This window comes from Nicotiana sylvestris, unplaced genomic scaffold (assembly GCF_000393655.2).
Source record: "Nicotiana sylvestris unplaced genomic scaffold, ASM39365v2 Un00042, whole genome shotgun sequence".
NCBI classification, from domain to species: domain Eukaryota; kingdom Viridiplantae; phylum Streptophyta; class Magnoliopsida; order Solanales; family Solanaceae; genus Nicotiana; species Nicotiana sylvestris.
In genome coordinates, this window is record NW_027184378.1 from 35,919 (window position 1) to 59,633 (window position 23,715).

The window sequence follows — 23,715 nt, forward strand, 5'->3', positions numbered from 1 at the left end:
GATTCCATCAACTAACTATTACTTCGCTAATGCACATTATTATTATCCAATTTACCATGCATATTGACCCACAAAAGAATCTTGCCTTTTAATAAATTAAAATAATAATAATGTACACAACTAATAATAATTATATCAAGATTAAGAGTATAAATACATTTAATGGCTAGAGAGTTTATTTTATTAAGTCAGTATAAAATACTTATCTCTACTTGGTCCGTTCAATACATACAAAATGTACTAGCACAAGAAGTTGGAATTAAATCATTCCCATAATTAAGATAAATTATATTTAATCTTGTGCTACAATCATTCATGATGGTTTGTCCAATTCCATCATTAGATTGTGAACTCAAACTTTATACTTATAAGAATCGATGATTTAATCTTTAGTGTATAAGCTAAGGACACAGACCAGTATATGATCTAATTAAAACTTTATTAAAACTGAATAAATAATTATTTCATAATAAGCACTATATCTAAACCAAATTCATAGTTAATAGTATATATCCTAACACAACTATGGCAACTGAAGATTGGGTTGGAGATGATCAAGGTTGGAAACTCAACTTTGACTAAAAAGCATGGGTTGCAAGCAATGAGTTACATGTTGGAGATAAGCTCAGTATGTTATGCTGCGTTTTTTTCTTTAAAGGGTGTCAACGTGAAATAGAAAAGGCATCTTTTGGGTTGTACCTCTCCATCTCACCTTTCCTTTGTCTATAAATTTAGAGGCTTGTCCTCAATTTTATAATAAGGAAAATCTGAAATCTTCTCCTCTCTTTTCTACATTGTTGCATTATTTTCTAAATAAACATAAGTGTCATGTGTGATTTGCTCTCTTTGTTGATTTCGCTAAAGTTCTGTGATTTGAAATGCCGTTATCATAGAATAGTTATTCCGTTCTATCCTGGGAGGAATTAATTCGTATACCTTGGGCAACAGTGAGGGGATTAAATTTCTTAAGGACACACTGTGCATTCAGTGGGCTCAGAATTATTTTATGATTTGTTTATTAAACTAACGTTTGTTTGCTCCTCTGATTTTCTGATTTTGAATACAATACTACCAACAAGCTTAAGGAATTTAATTTTAATTTGCTTCCCTGACATGTCCGTCGACATCAATTATGCTTGGAAAATTTCACTTGACTTCCTTGTGTTCTAGTTACTAGAATGTGATCAACCAGAAGTCCAAACTTAAAGAGCCACGTCAAATATCAAAAACCATCATTGAAATTCATTTTCCAATAACAGAGCACCAACATTGCATTATATATGCTTGAAAAACGCAATCAGAAGATACATATAAATTCCTTAAGCTTGTTGGTATTTCTTTGTGATTTATTAAATTAAGTTTCTATAAATTTGAGGGTAGATCTTTATTAAAATACACGATGATCTCATATTAAATATTTGGAGTTATATGCATGCTTTGGAGTAACATATACTTTCTAGTGAAGAACGATTCGTAACATGCATAAATTACGTGGAAGTATATTTCAATGTTGTAAGACATGAATTAGGCTTACATTGATATTTGAAAGTATTCTTGAGATCATAAATTGTGATGACCCAAAAGGTCATCACTTGATTTACAAGTAAATTCTGTGTTCTGAGGCCTAAAAAGTTGCCTTTCATCTCACCTCGATTTGTGTGCGTGACCCGAAAGTATATTCAAAATACTTTTATGTGAAAATTTGATAAAAATGCTAATTTGGCCTTTAAAATTAAATTTAAGTTGACTTCGGTCAATATTTTGGGTAAACGGACCCGGATCCAGACCCGTAATTCGATGATCTCGGAGGGTCCGTAGAAAAATATGGGACTTGGGCGTATGCCCGAAATTGAATTCCGAGGACCCAAGCCTGAGAAATGAATTTTTGAAGAAAATTATTTAACTGAAATCTTAAGAGTTTTTGAAAATTTGAACGTATTTGAAATTGATGGTATCGGGCCCATATTTTGGTTTCGGAGCCCGGTACATGTATTATATGGTATTTAGGTTGAGCATGTAAAATTTTGTAAGAAACGGACTTGAAATGACGTGAATCGGACCCTCGGTTGTTAAAATTTGAACTTAGGAAGTTCTTGAGATTTTCTTTGATTTTGATGCTAAATTCATTGTTATAGGTGTTAATTTAGCGATTTGATCGCACGAGTAAGTCCATACGATATTTTTGAGTTAGTGTGCATGTTTGTGTTGGAGCCCCGAGGGCTCGGGTGAGTTTCAGATAGGTTTCAGGATGTTTTTACACTTAGAAAAGTTGCAGGTTTTGCTGTCTCAGGTGCACAGAGATTTTGCTCTTCGCGTTCGCGTGGCTTCACTCGCGAACACGTAAGGCAAGTTTCTTCAGGTGCCAGTTTGTTCTTCGTGAACACAGAGCTCAGTACAAGAACGCGAAACTGTGGGGGGAGTTACCCTTCGCGAACATGTTCCGGCCCTCGCGAACGCGTAGGGTTAGTGGGCGTGGGAGAGGGATTTCAAATTGTTCTATGCGAACGCGACCACCTGACCGCGAACGCGAAGGCTTGAGGAGCTGAAACTCCGCGAACGTGAGCCATTGAACGCGAATGTGATGCCCATCTGGGCCTGACTCGTCGCGAACGCGACAGGCCTATTGCGAACGCGATGAAGGCCTGCCCAGTTATTTTAAAATTGAACCAGAACCGGGCAGAACCCATTTTACTCCCTATTTTCGAACTCCCAAGGCCTAGAGGCGATTTTCTTCCCACAAATTCACCCCCAAAGTGTTGGTAATCAATTCTAAACTTTACTCTTTCAATTACCCAATGTTTTTCATCACTTTTTTAAAAAAATCAAGAGTTTTCATGGTAGAAATTAGGAATTTTTGTAGAGTTAGGACTTTTTGAATAATTGGGATTTAGACCTCGTTTTTGGGGTCGGATTTCTAAAGTAATTGCATATTTGGGCTTGTGGGTGAATGAGTGATCGGGATTTGGTCCGAACCTCGAGTTTTGACCAAGCGGGCCCAGTGTCGATTTTTGACTTTTTGGGTAAAATAATAGAAAACCTATAAATAAGCATTGGGTATGAATTCTTTAGTATTATTGATGTTGTCAAATCAATTTGGACTAGATACAAGTAATTCGGAGGCGAATTCTAAAGGAAAAGCGGTGTTTGAGGCTTGAGTTGGCCGTGGAAGTTCGAGGTAACTGTTTGGCCTAACCATAGCTTGAGGGAATAGTTATTGTGCTTTAATTGCTATGTGCTAGTGTAGTATACGACATATAGGTGTGGTGACGAGTATCTATACGTCATTGTCAAACATGTCCGTAAGTCTTAAATTGTAATCGTTATGTTCTTGATAAATACTACACAATGCCTAAGTTGTTGATTCTCCGTGTTGGGCAAGAATTGTGATTATTCTCGTGGTAGTTGTTTATTGTTGAGTATTGGTTCAAGTTGAGGTTTCATTTGTGAAGTTAACTATTGGTACAAGTTTGGTTATAACTAATTCCTTTGCCGGGATGTGTTTAATTCTTACTGTTGGTTCCCTTGCCGGGACGTGTTCATTCTCATTGTTGATTCCCTTGCCGGGATATTATTGTTTCCTTATTGATCCATTGCCCGGACTCATTTGTGATTGGTGTTGAATTTTTTATTTGGATCGGGTTGCATGCCGCAATAATTTTATATGGGATCGGGTTGCACGCCGTAACAAGGAGTAATAAGGGAGGACAAGAGGGGTCAGGTTGCATGCCGCAATAGTGATATATAATTGGATCGGGTTGCACGCCGCAATAATGACAAATGATTGGATCGGGTTTCACGCCGCAACAGTGTTATATTATTTGGATCGGGTTGCGCGCCGCAACAATAAGTGATAAAAGTGGATATTGAAATGTTATTGCTTCTTTATTCTTACTGATGCAACCTTTAAAATGTTCATATGTTTTTCTCCTGAGTTACTGTGATTACTTGAAATTCCCCCGCAACATGTAACCCTTCCCATCTTTAACTGCTAGTTTCCGTTATTATTGCTTGTAGTATATGCTTTAACTGTACAGGTTTATTTGACAGTCTCGTCCTAGCCTCGTCACTACTTCGCCGAGGTTAGGCTCGAGACTTACCAGCACATGGGGTAAGTTGTGCAGATACTACACTCTGCACTGTGTGCAGATCCCAGTGCTGGAGCATTTGGACCATAGAGAGAGGCTGCTATCTTCAGTCCATCAGGAGACCCGAGGTAGTCCCGCAGGCGTCCGCAGGCCCTGACGTCCCCTTCTATCTTTATATTATGTTTTCATTTACTTCAGAGATAGATGGTATCTTTCTTTCCAGACATATGTTTGTAGTACTCATAGATGGTCTGTGATATTGTGACACCAGTTCTGGGTAGAGATGTACTTTGTATTTTTCGTACTTGTATTTGGCTAAGTTATCAGATTTCATCTTCCGCATGTCTTTAATTATTATTAATATTCCACTGTTGATCGCATGTTATTTTAAAGTGTTAAAAATGCTAAGAAAAAAGGTTAGTGAATCTATAATACTCGGCTTGCCTAACTTTTACGAGTAGGCGTTATCATGACTCCCGAGGGTGGAAAATTCGGGTCGTGACAAGTTGGAATCAGAGATCTAGGTTGCTTAGGTATCACAATTCACGGACAAGCTTGGTAGAGTCTGAGGGATCGGTATGGAGACGTCTGTGCTTATCCCCAGAGGCTGCAGAGTTAGGAACAATTTCACTTTATTCATCTCTGTCGTGCGATTTGGTTTCTCCGTGCTAATTGAATTTCTACTCCGTTCTTTCGCAGATGGTGAGAACACGTGCTTCTTCATCCAATGACCAGCAGCCCAAGCCCCCAGCAGAAGCTCACACGAGGGGCAGAGGGCGAGGCCGAGACAGGGGCAGAGCTCAGCCCAGAGCAGCAGCACTAGCGGCGGAGCCTCAGGTTGAGTTTGATAATGAGGTTCTGGCCTAGACAGTTCCGGTGGGCCCAGATTAGGTCCTAGAGGGGTTCATTGCAACCCCAAATACTCCAGGATACTCAGGTCCATCTAGTGGGCCTTATTGAGAGTGTCACCCGGGAAGGCTTACTTTCTGTAGCACCAACCGTTTCTCAGGCTGGGGGAGGAGCATAGAATCCCGCTACCCGCACTCCGGAGTAGATGGCTCCCCAGTTTCAGACTCCAGCAGCTCAGCTAGTTGGAGTAGTTCAGCCGGGTCTGGTAGCCCAAACCGGTAATGGAGCAGCTATGTCTGCCGATGCTTTGTGGAGGTTGGATAGGTTCACCAAGCTATTCACTACTACTTATGGTGGTACATCTTCAGAGGATCCCCAGGATTACTTAGACAACTGTCATGAGGTTTTACAGAACATGGGGATAGTGGAGATCAATAGGGTCGACTTTGCTACTTTTTGTCTGTCAGGTTCTGTCAAGACTTGGTGGAAGGATTATTGTTTGGCTAGGCCAGCCGGGTCGCCTACCTTGACTTGGGATCAATTCTCTCAACTATTTCTGGAGAAGTTTCTTCCTATCACTCATAGGGAGGACTATCGGAGGCAGTTTGAGCATCTCTAGCAGAGTTCTATGACCGTCACTCTGTACGAGACCAGATTCATTACTATGGCCCGTCATTCTCTTATCATACTTTCCACCAAGAGAGAGAGATGGTGAGGAGGTTCATTGATGGACTCACTCAGTCGATTTGATTGCAGATGGCTAAGGAGACTAGGAGTGAGATTTCTTTTCAGGATGCGGACAATGTGGCTAGGAGGGTTGAGATGGTTCTATCACAGGGTAGTGGTCCGGGGTCTGACAAGAGGCCCCGTTGATCGCTGCCAACTCCATACTACTAAAAGGTAGGAAGAGAGGGTCACAATAGCTTTTACCCGATATGAGGGCCGGGATCGATTTCCATAGGGAGCTAGGAATGGAGTCGAGTATCTATCTAGACTAGAGTTGTGTATTTGTTCCTAATGTCACTTCCATACATTTTTGGGTTTTCGATTATAAACTACTATTATCAAACTATTAATTGAAACTAAATTATGCTACGAGATAATTGCTAAGTTGTATCTAATGGGAACAAAGACACTAGGGTCGTGGCATTACCTAGGTGGCTAATTGACGGGTAGATGTTACTAAAGTTCGATTGACATAGTTGGGGCTTATGCTATAACTGTTGCACAATTTTACCCACTCTCACACCTCTTGGTAGAGAGAGTGATTTTGCCCAATTGACTCTCTCGAGATCAAATGGGTAGGCAAATTAGCTCAAGCAACTAAGGTTCAAGTTGGGTAATTACTCTCTCGAGGTTTAACCCTTTAATTGGGACTATCAATTCTCTTGAGTCCATCCCAATTCCTTGTTGGGTCAATTCTGGAGACTTAGACTCTCTTTCTCAAGAAGATCCAAGTCAACTTAGAATAAACCAGTGTTTGCAACCACCAATTCATAGATTAAACCATAAAATTGACCCAAATAACCAACATCCATAGTCAATCTAACAATAGATGGCAACACCCATCAATTACCCACACTTGGGTTGAGCCACAACCCTAGCTAATGGGTTTAGCTACTCATGCTTGAAAAAGAAAATAGATGAATAACAAGGCATATTAATTAAATGCTAAATTAAAATACATGAATCTATCGTTAATTTGAAGCTAAGATGCCAAAAATGGCTACATATGAAGTTCCCACGAGCGCAACTAAGTTCTGGATATATCTGATGACCTAAAAATGGTAAAATGTTCTATTTATACTAGGCTAGAAAAACTGGACAAAAAAACCCCTGTGGGGTCAGCGCAGGCAGTATAAAATGGACCGCGGCCGCGCTAGGCTCTTGGATTTCAATTTTGGGCTCTCTAATTTCGGCTCCGCGGACCGCGGCCGCGGAGGTAGCTGTCGCGGTCCGTTCAACCATGACCACGGACCGCATTGGCATTTTCCATCTCTCTGAATATCTCTTCCGCGGACCGCACAAAAATGTAGTGCGGTCGCGGAACCTTTACCACGGACCGCGCAATGTGTACCGCGGCCGCATTGCCTGAAGTCTGGTTTTTGTCATCTCTCTGAATCTCTCTTCCGCGGACCGCACAAAAAGGCAGTGCGGTCGCAGAAGCTTTACCGCAGACCGCGCAATGTGGACTGCGACCGCATTGCCTGTAGTCTAGTTTTGCCATCTCTCTGAATCACCTAGTGCGGCCGCATTCGACTTTGTACGGTCCGCACTAGGCCTGTTTGCCCTCAGTTTACTTTGTCTTTGATACTTGAGCAGGTTTCACTCCTTTTGAGCCGATCTTTGACATTTCGTCGCTTTATCGATCAAACCTGCAATCAAGCACAACTTATGAGCCTTTTGGGACTATTTTGTAACGATTTATAATCAAAGCATAGGCAAGAAGGAGCATGAAACTCGTTAAAATCCCTACTTATCAACTCCCCCAAACTTAAGCCTTTTCTTGTCCTCAAGCAAACAAAATAAGACCCACCCCTTAAAGGAAAATCCAAGTACTTCCAACTATCCTAAAGTAACCTCAACAAGCATCAATTGGGAATAACAATTGCCCTCAATACGAATGAATCATTCACAACATTTAAACTTTGAAAAACTATGGATCAAGTGTGACACAAGAGCATCTCATTACATCAAAGAACTCTCTCAATTATTTTGGTCATTGTGGAACCAAAACTCACACATCCTCAACTCTTCCTAAGCAAACCTCACCTTTTAGAGTATTAGCACACAAACCGAGGTTAATGGGAATTTGCTCATCTCTCTCAAGGAAAGGCCACAGATCCAGCTCTAAGTACCATATGCTTGCGCCTCATGTAAGTATCCACTAATGTAAGCGTCTCGAGATCATATAGGGCTTTTGAAGAGTCAATGTGAAGGCTTTTGGTTCAGGGTAGGAAAAGTTTTTGGTCTAAATGGGTTCCATCTTCCCTTAAGCACTTCTTTTGATTCATTTGGCACAATTCTCTTGACTCTTTGAGTATCTCACTTCTTTTTAAGGGGTTAGAGAGACATAATGTCACTCTTTCTTATGCACTTCAAAACGTTTCTCCCTTTTTTTCAACTTTTTCCACACCTTTTTTTTCTCTTTTGTTTTTTTCTTGAATCCCTTTTTATTCTTTTTCACATTGAGCTTTCTTTTTGTCTTTTTCTTTTCTTTTCTTTTTCATTACCTTCCTTTTCTTCGCTTTAGTATCTTTTACCACTTTGTTCCCTCTCTCGTCTCTCCCCCTAAACTTAAACTTTTTCCATTGCTCAAGGGAAGATCGGGTGCCAAAAGAGGGTATATTATAGAACGGATATAGGCTTATAGTATTGGTTCTTGAAAGAAAAAGGTTTAAGGCTCAAAAAGGTTAACTAGGGATTATATCATTGGTGGGCTATGGAGTTTTCCAACTATCATTTGGATCAAGGAGAGCCTATAATCGCTTCTTAAGCCAAATTTCACTCAAGATTTCACCTCAACAGACATTCAAGGCAAGTTCTAGACCATTGGCTCGGGACTTGGACTCACAATTCGATTTCTCACCACACAAGCTCAAGGATTGCTAAAGACATAAAGTCGGGGGCCCACAACAACTTTAGACACGATTGAGCACACAATAATCCCGAAAGACCACATGATGATTGTTTGGTCAACACAAGAGTCTCAAGGTCACGACTTTCACCATCCTAAACACAACAACTTGTCTTTGATCATGGAATCAAAGGCAAATGTATTAGGCCCAAGTGAAGCTTTGTTTGAGGTACCCTTAACTATAAGCTACCAAAAATAAAAACAAAAAACGGACTCAAACCCTTAAGAAGGTTGTCACGCCATCCATCATTAGGAAGAGCCACCCGGTTCACACAATACCCCACATTTGGAAAGAACCATGGCATTAAGAAAACCAAAGACTTATTGAAGCGCCAAAAATGAAACAGAAAGCTATGAGCCTATCTAAGAAGCTAAAAACGAGGAATTTTTACAAAAATAGAAGATAGAATGAATATGTACAATAGGGGATTTGAATATACAACAGGGGATGAATATATACAATAATGTAACTTTATATACAGACCAAAAGGAAGATAAAAAAATGCGATAAAAGTAGCTAAATGTAAAGTTATATACAGACCAATAAATGATCAAAAAGACATAAAATGTAACAATATATACAGTCATCCAAAAATGTAGGGTGCACCCCCTCAAATAAAAGCTGGCATTGTCCCCAATGCCAACTAAACAAATAAGAACCAAAAATTATAAGGAAAGGATATGGGAACTCCCTAAGCCGTGTCCGTCTACATGGGATCATCAATGGTCCCCAGGTCCTCTATATGCGCAGGAACCTCAAACTGGTTCCCGGTCTCCTACTGCTCAACTACTGGGACTGGGGCCGGGACTTGGATGGGCTGAATATCAGGAACATCCTGTGGCTGACTGGAGGAAGGCTCCGGTGGGTCCGCCAACTGGATGATCGCCTCATCTGCACTAGGGAGCTTCCTCTTCTTCTTGGAAAGCCTCTGTGTCTGCTCCTGCTATGGCTCTGCTACTGGTACTGCTGCTGGAGCTGGGTCCTCAAATAGCAAATCTAAAGGCAGCTGGTCTGCCTTCAGTCTGTCCACATCCGCTCTAAGCTCCTTCACAGACTCCTTGGAAGCTCGTGTTTTGCGCAACTTCTTGTGCTCCCTAGCAAGCTCCTTCAGGGCCTTGCCATGTGAATCCACTGACTTAGCCAAGGCAGCCTGAGAATCAAGGATCTTCTGCTAGTTGGCAAGAATTTCCTTAAGTGAATCCTCGATAGACTGGGGCACCTGCACTGGCTGTGGTTCTGATTGAGCCGCAATGGTAGAGGTCAATGTACACAATTTGGACGAAGCAGTCGATATCCAGTTGTTCAAGCTATGAAGTGTCTGGCTCAGCTGGTGGGCGATGATAGGATGGGCCCGGAAAGATGGAATCCCCAGGCCAGCTAAAGTAGAGGGGCCAGCGGTAGTGGAAGGTCCGGGAGGTATGTCAGCAACTGTGGAGGCAGGCTCAGTGGAGGGCTCTACTGCAACCGACTCTTCAGACTGGCCAGTTGGGGGCAGAAATAGGTGGCTTGTAATTCTTGTCCTTGGGGTTGTCTGACCCCTTCAAACTATACCATGAAAACGGAGCCACAGGTTTGACCTTGATGTCAAAAGGTCTCTTCTCCACCTCCAGGTCCCGAAAATACATAGTGAAGGTGCTAGGAAAAGGGTAGTTCCGGTCATGCTCAACCCCCACTGCAGAAATGATGCAGGACATCACATTGCCCGCGTTTATAGGGTATCCCGCCATAATAGATGCAATAAGAACAGCCCGGGCAAGTGGAATAGTCTGATCATGGGTAGTGGGGTTGAGCCGACTGCCCACAAAAGTCAACCACCCCTAGCCTTAAAGTTAAAGGTCCTCCGAAGTATTTTGACCCCTGCTTGCAACCACTCTGGAACCGTGCCCGGGATTTCCAGGTATGAAGCTAACCACAGATAAACCTCCTAGCCCATTGCCAACTTTTCATTGTAAAGGGACTCATCTTCTTCATTGAACCCCAATTATTCATTTAGTGCTTTCCAGATAAATACCACATTTTTGTTTCGCACTTTGGTCACTTTAGTGCCCTTCAAGATGTGGGCCACATTGCTATAAAACTCCTTGACCATGTCCTCATTCGCCTTCACACAATTATCTTTAAAGTGCTCCCAACCCACTCGAGCTCAAAATTGTCTATGTACATTAGGGTGTAGGGGTAAAAGGTCTCTGTCAATGAAGCTCCTCTCAAGAATCAACTTTCGTGCTGGCCACCATTCCCTAAACTTGTGGAACGCCACCTGGCTGACGAATCTATCTTCCCAAACAGCAGGATCTATAGTCCGGTCAATACCCCCAACTTGAGGCACACCACCCCAGGTAACTCCGTATCTGCTTCATCACTTCTAACACCCTCTCCAGATATTGGAGCTGTTGGAGAGGTAGAGTATTCATCCCCACTGCCTGCTGCTGAGCCCTCAGACGACCCAGAAAAAATGTTGATTAAATCTTGAGCATCAAGGGACGAGGGAGGAGTGTCTCTATGTATGGCCCTCTCCGGATACGGGATGTATAGTGGGACTGAATCTGAAGAGATCTCCCAGAAAAGCTCGTACTCATTCCCCGAGTTGTCAATGGCTCTGTCAACCGCTTTTATGGCCTTCCTCATGTCTTTGATGTTTTTTCTAGCCTATGGAGTGAGTTTTACCATCCTTTGCTTCCCTCCGCAGGAAGAATCACCTCGATCGGGTTGTTTCGAGCCTTTACCTCGTTGTTTAACCATTGTTTGCAAGCACAAACATCTAGATTTGTTAGTATCACCACATGTAGTGAATTAGTTGTGGAAAATGAATTGCAGAACAGAAGCCCAAAAGTTGCAGAAGATGTTGCAGACATAGTGCACCGCAGACCGCACAAAAAGGAGTGCAGCCGCACTGAAGGCACCGCGGACCGCATAAAATCAACCGCGGTCCGCATTGGGGGTAAGGTCTAAAAATTCATCCTCTAAATCTCAACACCGCAATCCGCACAAAGTAGCATCGCGGCCGTGGTGGGCCAGCGCGGACCGTACAAAATGTAGTGCGGCTGTGCTGGGCAACAAGTCAATCTTTCAGCACATAAGCATTGTGGTCCGCACAAAGTGGTACCGCGGACCGCATCAGAGCATTGCAGACCGCACAAAAGGGACCGCGGTCTGCAGAGGGTGCTTAGCCAAGGCACTGAGTTAGGGTTTATGGGTTTTGCCTTTTTGTTCAAGTTTTCACCTAACTTTATCCCTACTCAATTTACCCAGTTAATAATACTCCTCAGGCACACAAAATTTAACAGTTAAACTAAACTATCATCAAAATTGAAGAATTACGGGGGGGGGGGAGGGGGGGAAAGAAGTCTACACAGTTAATAGAAAAGGCCATAAAATGAAATTAAATAATTAAAAATAACAAGAAGTGGTTGTATTGTTACCAGGTATTTGAGAAGAAATGAAGAAATACAATGCAAACAAGCTATTACGAAGAAGAGGGAAGATGAATAGTAATTTTTTAGGTCTCTGAGAATCAATTTTTAAAAAGGATAACCGGTGACCCTTGAAGTTTATTTATAGAAAAACTTGTGGGGCCCGGTCATACCTACCAACGCGGCCGCACAAAACGGACCACGGACCGCGCTGGGTTTGTTCAGAAGAAGCTTGAGATGGCAACCTCCATGGTCCGCACAAAACAGACTGCGGCCAGCGGAGGTCCACCACGGTCCGCACTAAATGGAATGCGGCCGCGGTGGCAATCTTCAGAGAGTACCTCACTTGGCCTTCACCAGTGCGGACCGCACAAAGTGCAATGTGGCTGCACTGGCAACTTTAGAGACTGTTCAATTTTTCCAAAATGTTTTGCACTATATCAACACAATCCCTACAACATCTCACAACCAATTAGCTCAAAATCAATCCTACACTACAAAGAAAATCAAAGAAAACAAGAAAAAGAAGACATGGGTTGCCTCCAAAGAAGCGCCTGATTTAACTCGTGGCACGACGCATGTTACATCACATCACTTTACATGAAGAAGTGCCACCACGTGGCTGTCATCAAGCAATAGAAAACACGCCCCACAAGACGATCTTGCATTCGGTCAAGGAATGGCAATGGGAAATGATCTTTTCGGGTCACCTTGTTTAGCTTCCGGTAATCCATACATACTCTCCACCCGGTAACTGTGCGAGTAGGGATGAGTTCATTGTTGTCATTGGTCACAATAGTCATACCACCCTTCTTTGGAATACATTGCACCAGAGAAGTCCAAGAACCGTCAGAAATAGGATAAACCACACCGGCATCTAACCACTTGATAACCTTTTTCTTCACCACTTCTTGCATCGCCTCATTTAATCTTATTTGATGCTCCAAGGACGGCTTTGTATCCTCTTCGAAGATGATTTTGTGCATGCAAAATGCGGGGCTTATTCAGCGAATGTTAGCTAGAGTCCATCCAATTGCCCTTTTTCACTTTTGAAGCACCACCAAAGTGGCCTCAACCTGCATGTTAGTAAGGCAAGAAGAAAGAATAACTGGTAAATTAGCATTTGAACCAAAGAATTCATACCTGAGGTGTAGAGGAAGTGGCTTCAACTCCAACACCGGTGGCTCCTCAATTGATGGCTTTGTTGGTGGAGTTTTTCGATTTTCAAGATCCAAAGATAGCTTCCGCGGCTCATAATAATAAGAGACCATCCCATGTAGGGCATTGACACGTTCCACTCTACTAGCATCATCATTGACATCCATGTTCAAGAGCACTGCTTCAAGAGGATCTTCCATGTTGATAATAGCACTGGTATCATCCACAATCACTGCTGTGACAAGGTCTACAAATGAGCACACCTCGGTGCTATTGGGCTGCTTCATAGATTTGCAAACATGGAAAACAACCTTTTCATCTCCCACTCAGAAAGTGAGCTCATCCGCTTCAACATCAATCAATGCCTTCCCCGTTGCAAGGAAAGGTCTGCCCAAGATAATAGTAACCTAATAGTCCACTTCACAATCTAAAATCACAAAGTCGGCCGACAATATGAATTTGTCCTCCAGGACAAGCACATCATCAATAATGCCCAAAGGTCGCTTCATCGATCGATCCGCCATTTGAAGTCTCATTGAAGTTGGCCTAGGTTGCCCGATACCCAAAGTTTTGAAAACCGAGTAGGGAATCAAATTGATACTAGCTCCCAAGTCACAAAGAGCTTTGGCAAAATCCACGCTTCCAATGGTGCAAGGAATGGTGAAAGCACCAGGATCTTCAAGCTTCGGGTCCATTGAATGAACTATAGCACTAACTTGGTGAGTCATATTTATAGTTTCACAGTCCATAGAATGCTTCTTTGTAACCAAATCCTTCATGAATTTTGCATAACTCGACATTTGTTCAAGTGCCTCCACCAGAGACACATTAATAGATAGCTCTTCATCATATAAATGAACTTTTTAAACTGATTATCATTCTTCTGCTTTGCGAGCCTTTGAGGATAGGGTGGAGGTGGCCTTGGCATAGGAGCCTTGGCTTTTGGCACAATCGGCTCGGGCATGTCAATCACGAGTTCCCTAGACGGGTTCACGGCATCTTGGGTTTCTACCTCGGCCTCACCAATATCAATCCTCACATCATTGTTCACATTCTCTTCAACCACATCTTCAACAATCAAAGGTACATCATCATCCCACAACTCAACATCTTCGTCCACAACTTGCTTTTGCTTTGAGGGATTCACATCACCTCCTCTCCCACTTCTTGTTGTAACCTCCATCACATGATTGTTATTTCCACCCTTCGGGTTCACTACCGTATCACTTGGTAGAGCACCCTTCGGTCGATTATTCAATGAATGAGAGATTTGGCCTAATTGCACCTCCAAGTTTCGGATAAAGGTGTTGTGAGAAGCTAACTGTGCATCCGAATCTGCATTCCTCTTCATAATCTGCTCGAACATCATTTCAATTCTACCCATATCATTACCAGAGGAACTAGGACCTTGAGAAGGGAAATGGGGTGGATTGTTCGGTTGTTGGTACATCGGGGGCCTTTGAAAGCCTTGCCCCCGGTTGCCTTGGTTTCCATTGTTGTTCCACCCTCCTTGATTGTTGTTGTTGCCCCAGTTGTTGTTATTTCCATTCCAGTTGCCTTGTTTGTTGTTATGATTACCCCAATTGTTGTTTTGGTTGTTGTTCCAATTGCCCCCACTTTGTTGTTGATTGCCCCAATTTCCTTGGGGTCGCCATTGTTGATTTGAAGAGTTGCCTATATTGCCTTGATAGTTGTTGACATATTGTACCTCTTCACTTTGGTCATCATACCCATCATTTTGACACCCATCATATTCATCAACAAATTGCTCAGAATTTCCTTGATTTTGTTGCTTCCTTTGCCTTCTCTTGTTGACAAGCATACTAACACCCTCCAAGGCATTCACTTGGCGAGGATTCTGAACTTGTTGCAATTGTGCCTTCGCCAATTGATTCATCGTAGTGGTAGGTTCAGCTATCGCTTGCCCGTGATCATGTAATTCCTTGTGCAAACAGATAACCATAGGGTCACCTTGAGGCACATTTGCTATACTCTGCCATGCTGAAGAAGTGTCCGCCATTTCATCAAGTATATCACATGCCTCCTTATAAGAAATTTTCATAAAATTGCCCCCGGCCAATTGGTTAACAATCCATTAATTTGTAGTAATTATGCCCCGGTAGAAGGTTTGGTGGATCATGGCCTCGGTCATATCATTATTTGGGCACTCCTTTCTTATACAAAGGTTCCGTTGGCTCTTGCTTGAAGGCTAATATTTCATCTCGAAGTGCCGCATGTCTAGAAGAGAAGAATTTGGCAATAAACCTATCCGCCAACTCATCCCAAGTTGTGATGGAATGGTTAGGGAGTCTCTCGAGCCAATCCAATGCCTTTCCCCGAAGTGAGAACGGGAAAAGTCTCAATCTCAACGCATTCTAGGACACATTCGTCTGTTTGCTCCCCCAACATGTATCTACGAACCCTTTAAGATGTTTGTAGGCATTTTGATTTGCAGCGCCCGTGAAGTACCCACGCTGCTCAAGTAAGGTCAACATCACATTAGTTATCTGAAAGTTGCCCGCCCGAATTCGGGGGGGACAATAACACTTGTGTAGCCCTGGTTCGGTAATACTCTGGGAGCCACTCTTGGAGGAACCGGGGGAGGGTCTGGAATATTGTCATTTGGATTAGCATTGGCATTCCGGCCTCTCCGTTGACCTTGAAGTGCAAGAGGCACCTCATCTTGCTCAAGATCATCTACCTCCTCACCCACTATCACGTTTCCAAGAGGATCATTAGCATTGTTTAAAGCCATGTTGGTACCTGAGTAATGACACAAACAAGTAAGTAACAAAGAAGGAAAGAAGAACAATACCCAAAACTAACTAAATAGATAGCCAAAACCGTTAGCTCCCCGGCAATGGCGCCAAAAGTGATTGCTTCCAACTCCACACTACTAAAAGGTAGGAAGAGAGGGTCGCAATAGCTTTTACCCGATATGAGGGTCAGGATCGATTTGCACAGGGATCTAGGAATGGAGTCGAGTATATATCTAGACTAGAGTTGTGTATTTGTTCCTAGTGTCACTTCCATACATTTTTGGGTTTTCGATTATAAACTACTATTATCAAACTATTAATTGAAACTAAATTATGCTACGAGATAATTGCTAAGTTGTATCTAATAGGAACAAAGACACTAGGGTCGTGGCATTACCTAGGTGTCTAATTGACGGGTAGATGTTACTAAAGTTCGATTGACATAGTTGGGGCTTATGCTATAACTGTTGCACAATTTTACCCATTCTCACACCTCTCGGTAGATAGAGTGATTTTGCCCAATTGACTCTCTCGAGATCAAATGGGTAGGCAAATTAGCTCAAGCAACTAAGGTTCAAGTTGGGTAATTACTCTCTCGAGGTTTAACCCTTTAATTGGGACTATCAATTCTCTTGAGTCCATCCCAATTCCTTGTTGGGTCAATTTTGGAGACTTAGGCTCTCTTTCTCAAGAAGATCCAAGTCAACTTAGAATAAACCAGTATTTGCAACCACCAATTCATAGATTAAACCATAAACTTGACACAAATAATAAACACCCATAGTCAATCTAACAATAGATGGCAACACCCATCAATTACCCACACTAGGGTTGAGCCACAACCCTAGCTAATGGGTTTAGCTACTCATGCTTGAAGAAGAAAATAGAGAAATAGATGAAGAACAAGGCATATTAATTAAATGCTAAATTATAATACAGGAATCTATCGTTAATTTGAAGCTAAGATGCCAAAAATAGCTACAGATGAAGTTCCCACGAGCGCAGCTAAGTTCTGGATATATCTGATGACCTAAAAATGGTAAAATGTTCTATTTATATTAGGCTAGAAAAACTGGACAAAAATACCCCTGAGGGGTCAGCGCGGGCCGCATAAAATGGACCGCGGCCGTGCTAGGCTCTTGGACTTCAATTCTGGGCTCTCTGACTTGGGCTCCGCGGACCGCATAGAATGGACCGCGGCCGCGGAGGCAGCTGTCGCGGTCCGCACAACCATGACCCCGGACCGCATTGGCATTTGCCATCTCTCTGAATATCTCTTCCGCAGACCGCACAAAAAGGTAGTACGGTCGTAGAACCTTTTTCGTGGACCGTGCAATGTGTACCACAGCCGCTATGCCTAAAGCCTAGTTTTTGTCATCTCTCTGAATCTCTCTTTCGCGGACCGCACAAAAGGGCAGTGCGACCGCGGAAGCTTTACCGCGGACCGCGCAATGTGGACTGCGGCCGCGTTGCCTGAAGCCTGGTTTTGCCATCTCTCTGAATCACCTAATGCGGTCCGCACTCGAGTTTTTGCGGTCCGCACTAGGCCTGTTTGCCCTCAGTTTACTTTGTCTTTGATACTTGAGCAGGTTTCACTCCTTTTGAGCCGATCTTTGACATTTCGTCACTTTGTCGATCAAACCTGCAATCAAGCACGACTTATGAGCCTTTTGGAACTATTTTGTAACGATTTATAATCAAATCATAGGCAAGAAGGAGCATGAAACTCGTTAAAATCCCTACTTATCACCCGTCATTCAGGTAGGTTCAGTGGTGCCTCATCTAGATGCAGGTATTCTTTTGGTAGGGGCAATCCTCCCAGGCCATTTCATTCAGCACTTCAGACTTCTCATGGTGCTTCTGGTGGCCGGGGTTCTCATATACAGTATTCTGATCAGCAGTCCTACAGTGCACCATCAGCTCTTATCAGAGCACCTCCTATTTAGAGCTATTCTCATGGTTAGTCGGCCCGCTAGGGTCAGTCTCAGTTCCCTCAGCTGCAACACTCAGGTGGATGCTTTGAGTACGGTGAGTATGGTCATATTCGGAGGGCTTGTTCGAGATTAGTGGGTGTTTAGTCGCAGCAGCAGGGTTCCCGTGCTATGGTTCCAGCACCAGGTGTTCCACTGCCCGCTCAGCTAGCTAGGGGTGGGGGTAGAGGTGCTAGAGGCGGAGGTAGAGGTATTAGAGGTGGAGGTCAGGCTGCGAGAGGTGGAGGCCAGCCAGCAGAAGGTCGTCTTAGGGACATAGCCTAGAGTGGTGGGGCCCAACCCTGATGTTATGCTCTTCCATCCAGGCCCAAGGCTGAGGCCTCCGATGCAGTTATCACAGGTACTGTTCTAGTCTGTAGTAGAGATGCTTCAATTCTATTTGATCCAAGATCTACATATTCCTATGTGTCATCTTATTTTGCCCCGTATCTGGTCATGTCTAGTGATTCTTTGAGTGCTCCTATATATGTGTCTACACCGGTGGGTGATTCTATTGTGGTGGATCGTGTCCATCATTTATGTATAATTGTGATTGGGGGTTTTGAGACCCGAGTAGATCTGTTACTTCTGGATATGGTTGATTTTGATGTCATATTGGGGATGGACTAGTTATCACCTTACCATGCTATCTTGTACTGTCATGCCAAGACTGTGACCTTAGCTTTGCTGGGTTTACCTCGTATAGAGTGGAGAGAAACTCTTGGTCATTCAACCCGTAGGGTTATCACATATATGAAGGCTCGGTGTATGGTCGAAAAGGGGTGTTTGGCCTATTTGGCATATGTTCGTTATTCTAGTGTTGAGGTTCCTTCTATGGATTCTGTGCCTGTTGTTCGTGAGTTTCCTGAGGTATTTCCTTCAGACCTGCCGGGTATGCCACCAGACAAGGATATTGACTTTTGCATTGATTTGGCTCCGGACACTCAGCCTATTCTATTCCGCCGTATCGTATGGCCCCACCAGAGTTAAAAGAATTGAAAGAAAAATTGCAAGAATTGCTTGATAAGGGCTTCATTGGACCTAGTATCTCGCTTTGGGGTGCGCTGGTGTTGTTTGTTAAGAAGAAGGACAGATCGATGAGGATGTGTATAGATTATCGGCAGTTGAACAAGGTCACAATCAATAATAAGTATCCATTGCCGAGGATTGATGATTTGTGTGATTAGCTTCAGGGTGCCAAGGTGTTCACGAAGATTGATTTGAGATCTAGCTACCATCAGTTGAGGATTAGGGCTTCTGATGTCCCTAAGACAGCTTTTCGCACTCAGTACGGGCATTATGAGTTCTTAGTGATGTCATTTGGGTTGACAAATACCCCAACAATTTTTATGGACTTGATGAACCGAGTGTTCAAGCCTTATTTGGATTCCTTTGTAATCGTCTTCATTAATGATATTTTGATTTATTCCCACAGTCGGGAGGAGCACGAGCAACATCTTTGAGTCGTTCTTCAGACTCTGAGGGATAGTCAGTTGTATGCCAAGTTTTCAAAGTGTGAGTTTTGGTTGAGTTCAGTTGCATTCTTGGGCCATGTTGTATTAGCAGAGGGTATTCAGGTGGATCTTAAGAAGATTGTGGTAGTCAAGGACTAGCCTAGACCTACATCAACTACAGAGATCCGGAGTTTCTTGGGTTTGACAGTTATTACCGTCGGTTTGTGGAGGGGTTTTCATCTATTGCAGCCCCGATGACCAGGTTGACCCAGAAGGGTGCCAAGTTCAAGTGGTCGGATGAGTGTGAGGCAAACTTTTAGAAACTCAAGACAGCTTTGACTACGGTGCCAGTGTTGGTTTTGCCCACAAGTTCAGGGCCATATACAGTGTATTGTGACGCATCGCGTATTGGACTTAGTGCAGTGTTGATGCAGGATGGCAGGGTCATTGCTTATGCTTCACAATAGTTGAAGATTCATGAGAAGAATTATCCAGTTCATGATTTGGAGTTAGCAACCATTGTTCACGCATTGAAGATTTTGAGGCATTACCTGTATGGCGTGTCATGTGAGGTGTTCACGGATCACAAGAGTCTTTAGTATTTGTTCAACCAAAAGGAGCTAAATTTGAGGCAGAGAAGGTGGTTAAATCTATTTAAAGAGTATAATATCACCATCTTGTATCATCCGGGAAAGGCCAATGTGGTGGCCGATGCATTGAGTAGGAAGTCAGCAAGTATGAGCAGTCTTGCTTATGTTCCAGTTAGTGAGAGACCGCTTGCTTTGGATGTTCAGGCTTTGGCCAATCAGTTCGTGAGGTTGGTTGTTTCTGAACCCAGCCGCATGCTAGCTTGCACAATCGCTTGTTCTTCATTATTTGAGCATATCCGAGATCCGCAGTATGATGATCCTCATTTTCTTGTCCTTAGAGACATAGTGCAGCACGGAGGTGCCAAGCAGGTTACAGTTGGGGGTGATGGAGTTCTAAGGATGCAGGGTCGTATTTGTGTGCCTAATGTGGATGGACTTCGTGAGCTAATTCTAGAGGAGGCCCATGGTTCCCGGTATTCTATTCACCCAGGCGCCGCTAAGATGTATCAGGACTTGCGGCAGCATTACTAGTGGAGACAGATGAAGAAGGATATTGTTGCGCATGTGGCTCGGTGTTTGAACTGTCAGCAGGTAAAGTACAAGCATCAGAGATTTGGTGGTTTGTTTAAGAGGATTGAGATTCTTGAGTGGAAGTGAGAGCATATCACTATGGATTTTGTTGTTGGACTCTGATGAACTCAGAAGAAGTTTGATGCAGTATAGGTTATTGTTGATAGGTTGACCAAGTCAGTGCATTTCATTCTTGTGGCAGTCTCCTATTCTTCCAAGAGGTTAGCTGAGATCTATATCCGGGAGATTGTTCGTCTTCATGGTGTGCTCGTGTCTATCATTTCTAATCGAGGTACGTAGTTTACCTCGCATTTCTGGAGGGCAGTTCAGCGTGAGTTGGGCACACGGGTCGAGTTGAGCACATCATTTCACCCCCAGACGGACGGTCAGTCCGAGCACACTATTCAGATTTTGGAGGATATGCTTCGAGCTTGTGTTATGGACTTTGGAGGTTCATGGGATCAGTTCTTGACTTTAGCAAAGTTTACCTACAACAACAACTACCAATCGAGCATTCAGATGGCTCTCTATGAGGCATTATATGGTAGGCGGTGTCGGACGCCGGTTGGATGGTTTGAGCCGAGGGAGGCTTGGTTGTTGGGTACAGATTTAGTCCAGGATGCCTTGGATATGGTGAAGATTATTCAGGATAGGCTTCGTACAGCTCAGTCCAGGCAGAAGAGTTATGCCGACCGCAAGGTTTGTGATGTGGCATTTATGGTCGGAGAGCGAGTGTTGCTCTTGGTGTCTCCTATGAAGGGCGTGATGAGATTTGGGAAGAAGGGCAAGCTAATCCATAGGTTAATTGGTCCTTTTGAGATTCTTGATCGAGTGGGAGAGGTGGCTTAAACACTTGCGTTGCCACCGAGTTTATCAGCCGTGCACCCAGTGTTTCATGTGTCCATGCTTCGGAAGTATCACGACGATCCATCCCACGTGTTAGACTTCAGCGTTGTCCAGTTGGACAATGATTTGACCTATGAGGAGGAGCCGGTGGCCATTCTGGATCTGCAGGTTTGTTAGTTGAAATCGAAGAATTATCCTTCTATTCGTGTTCAGTGGAGAGGTCAGCCTGCCGAGGCAGCTACCTGGGAGTCCGAGTCCGATATGTGGAGCCGTTATCCCCATCTTTCCCCTAACTCAGGTACTTCTTTTCTATGTCCGTTTGATTACGAATGGTAGTTTTAGAGGTGAAGAATGTGATGACCCAAAAGGTCATCACTTGATTTACAAGTAAATTCTGTGTTTCGAGGCCTTAAAAGCCTGCTTTCATCTCACCTCGATTTGTGTGCGCAGCCCAAACGTATATTCAGAACGCTTTTATGTGAAAATTTGATAAAAATGCTAATTTGGCCTTTAAAATTAAATTTAAGCTGACTTTGGTCAACATTTTGGGTAAAAAGTCCTAGACCCGTGATTCGACGATCCCGGAAGGTCCGTAGAAAAATATGGGACTTGGGCGTATGCCCGGAATTGAATTCCGAGGTCCCAAGCCCGAGAAATGAATTTTTGAAGAAAATTGTTTAACTGAAATCTTAAGAGTTTTTGGAAATTTGAACGTATTTGAAATTGATGGTATCGGGCCCGTATTTTGCTTCCGGAGCCCGGTACATGTCTTATATGGTATTTAGGTTGAGCCTGTAAAATTTGGTAAGAAACGGACTTGAAATGACGTGAATCGGACCTTCGGTTGTTAAAATTTGAACTTAGGAAGTTCTTGAGATTTTCTTTGATTTTGATGCTAAATTCGTTGTTATAGGTGTTAATTTGGCAATTTGATTGCAAGAGTAAGTCCATACGATGTTTTTGAGTTAGTTTGCATGTTTGGGTTGGAGCCCCGAGGGCTCGGGTGAGTTTCGGATAGGTTTCGGGATGTTTTTACACTTAAAAAGTTGCAGGTTTTGCTGTCTCAGGTGCACAGAGATTTTGCTCTTCGCGTTCGCAGGGCTTCACTCGCGAATGTGTAAGGCAAGTTTCCTTAGGTGAAGCTCAGGACACGAACGCAAAGCAGTGGGGGGAGTTACCCTTCGCAAACACGTTCCAGCTCTTGCGAACACGTAGGGTTAGTGGGCCTGGGGAGGGATTTCAAATTGTTCTATGCGAACACGGCCACCTGACCACGAATGCGAAGGCTATAGGAGCTGAAACTCCGTGAACGTGATCCCTTGAATGCAAACGTGATGGCCATTTGGGCCTGACCCATCGTGAACGCGACAGGCCAATCGCGAACGCGATGAAGGCCTGCCCAATTATTTTAAAAGAGAACCAGAACCGGGCAGAACCCATTTTACTCCATATTTTCGAACTCCCAAGGCCTAGAGGCAATTTTGTTCCCACAAATTCATCCCTAAAGTGTTGGTAATCAATTCTAAACTTTACCCTTTCAATTACCCAATGTTTTTCATCACTTTTTCATCAAAAATCAAGAGTTTTCGTGGTAGAAATTAGGAATTTTTGGGTAGAGTTAGGGCTTTTTGAATAATTGGGATTTAGACGTCGTTTTGGGGTCGGATTTCTAAACTAATTGCATATTTGGGCTCGTGGGTGAATGGGTGTTCGGGTTTTTGTCCAAACCTCGAGTTTTGACCAAGCGGTCCTGGGGTCGATTTTGACTTTTTGGGGAAAATGATAGAAAACCTATAATTAAGCATTGAGTATGAATTCTTTAGCATTTATTGATGTTGTCAAATTAATTTGGACTAGATACAAGTAATTCGAAGGCGAATTCTAAAGGAAAAGCGGTGTTTGAGGTTTGAGTTAGCCGTAGAAGTTCGAGGTAAGTGTTTGACCTAACCTTAGCTTGAGGGAATAGGTATTGTGCTTTAATTGCTATGTGCTAGTGTAGTGTACGACGTATATATGTGGTGACAAGTATCTATACGTCATTGTCAAGCATGACCGTGAGTTTAAATTGTAATCGTCGTGTTCTTGATAAATACTACACAATGCCTAAGTTGTTGATTCTCCGTGTTGGGCAAGAATTGTGATTATTCTCGTGGTAGTTGTTTATTGTTGAGTATTGGTTCAAGTTGAGGTTTCATTTGTGAAGTTAACTATTGGTACAAGTTTGGTTATAACTAATTCCTTTGCCGGGACGTGTTTAATTCTTACTGTTGGTTCCCTTGCCGGGACGTGTTCATTCTCATTGTTGATTCCCTTGCCGGGATATTATTGTTTCCTTATTGATCCATTGCCCGGACTCATTTGTGATTGGTGTTGAATTTTTTATTTG

The 23,715-nt window shown here is 43.1% G+C and overlaps 1 protein-coding gene across 1 annotated transcript; it reads right to left on the reverse strand.

Moving 5' to 3' along the window:
* Positions 1-13,025: 13,025 nt before the first annotated feature.
* LOC138884673 (uncharacterized) lies at positions 13,026-15,160 on the reverse strand. Its single transcript, XM_070165686.1, has 4 exons — positions 14,969-15,160; positions 14,207-14,494; positions 13,719-13,952; positions 13,026-13,418 (listed from the first exon to the last, which is right to left on the reverse strand). Exons 1-4 carry the CDS (start codon positions 15,158-15,160, stop codon positions 13,026-13,028), a joined length of 1,107 nt encoding a protein of 368 aa, XP_070021787.1.
* Between the last annotated feature and the right edge of the window lie 8,555 nt (positions 15,161-23,715).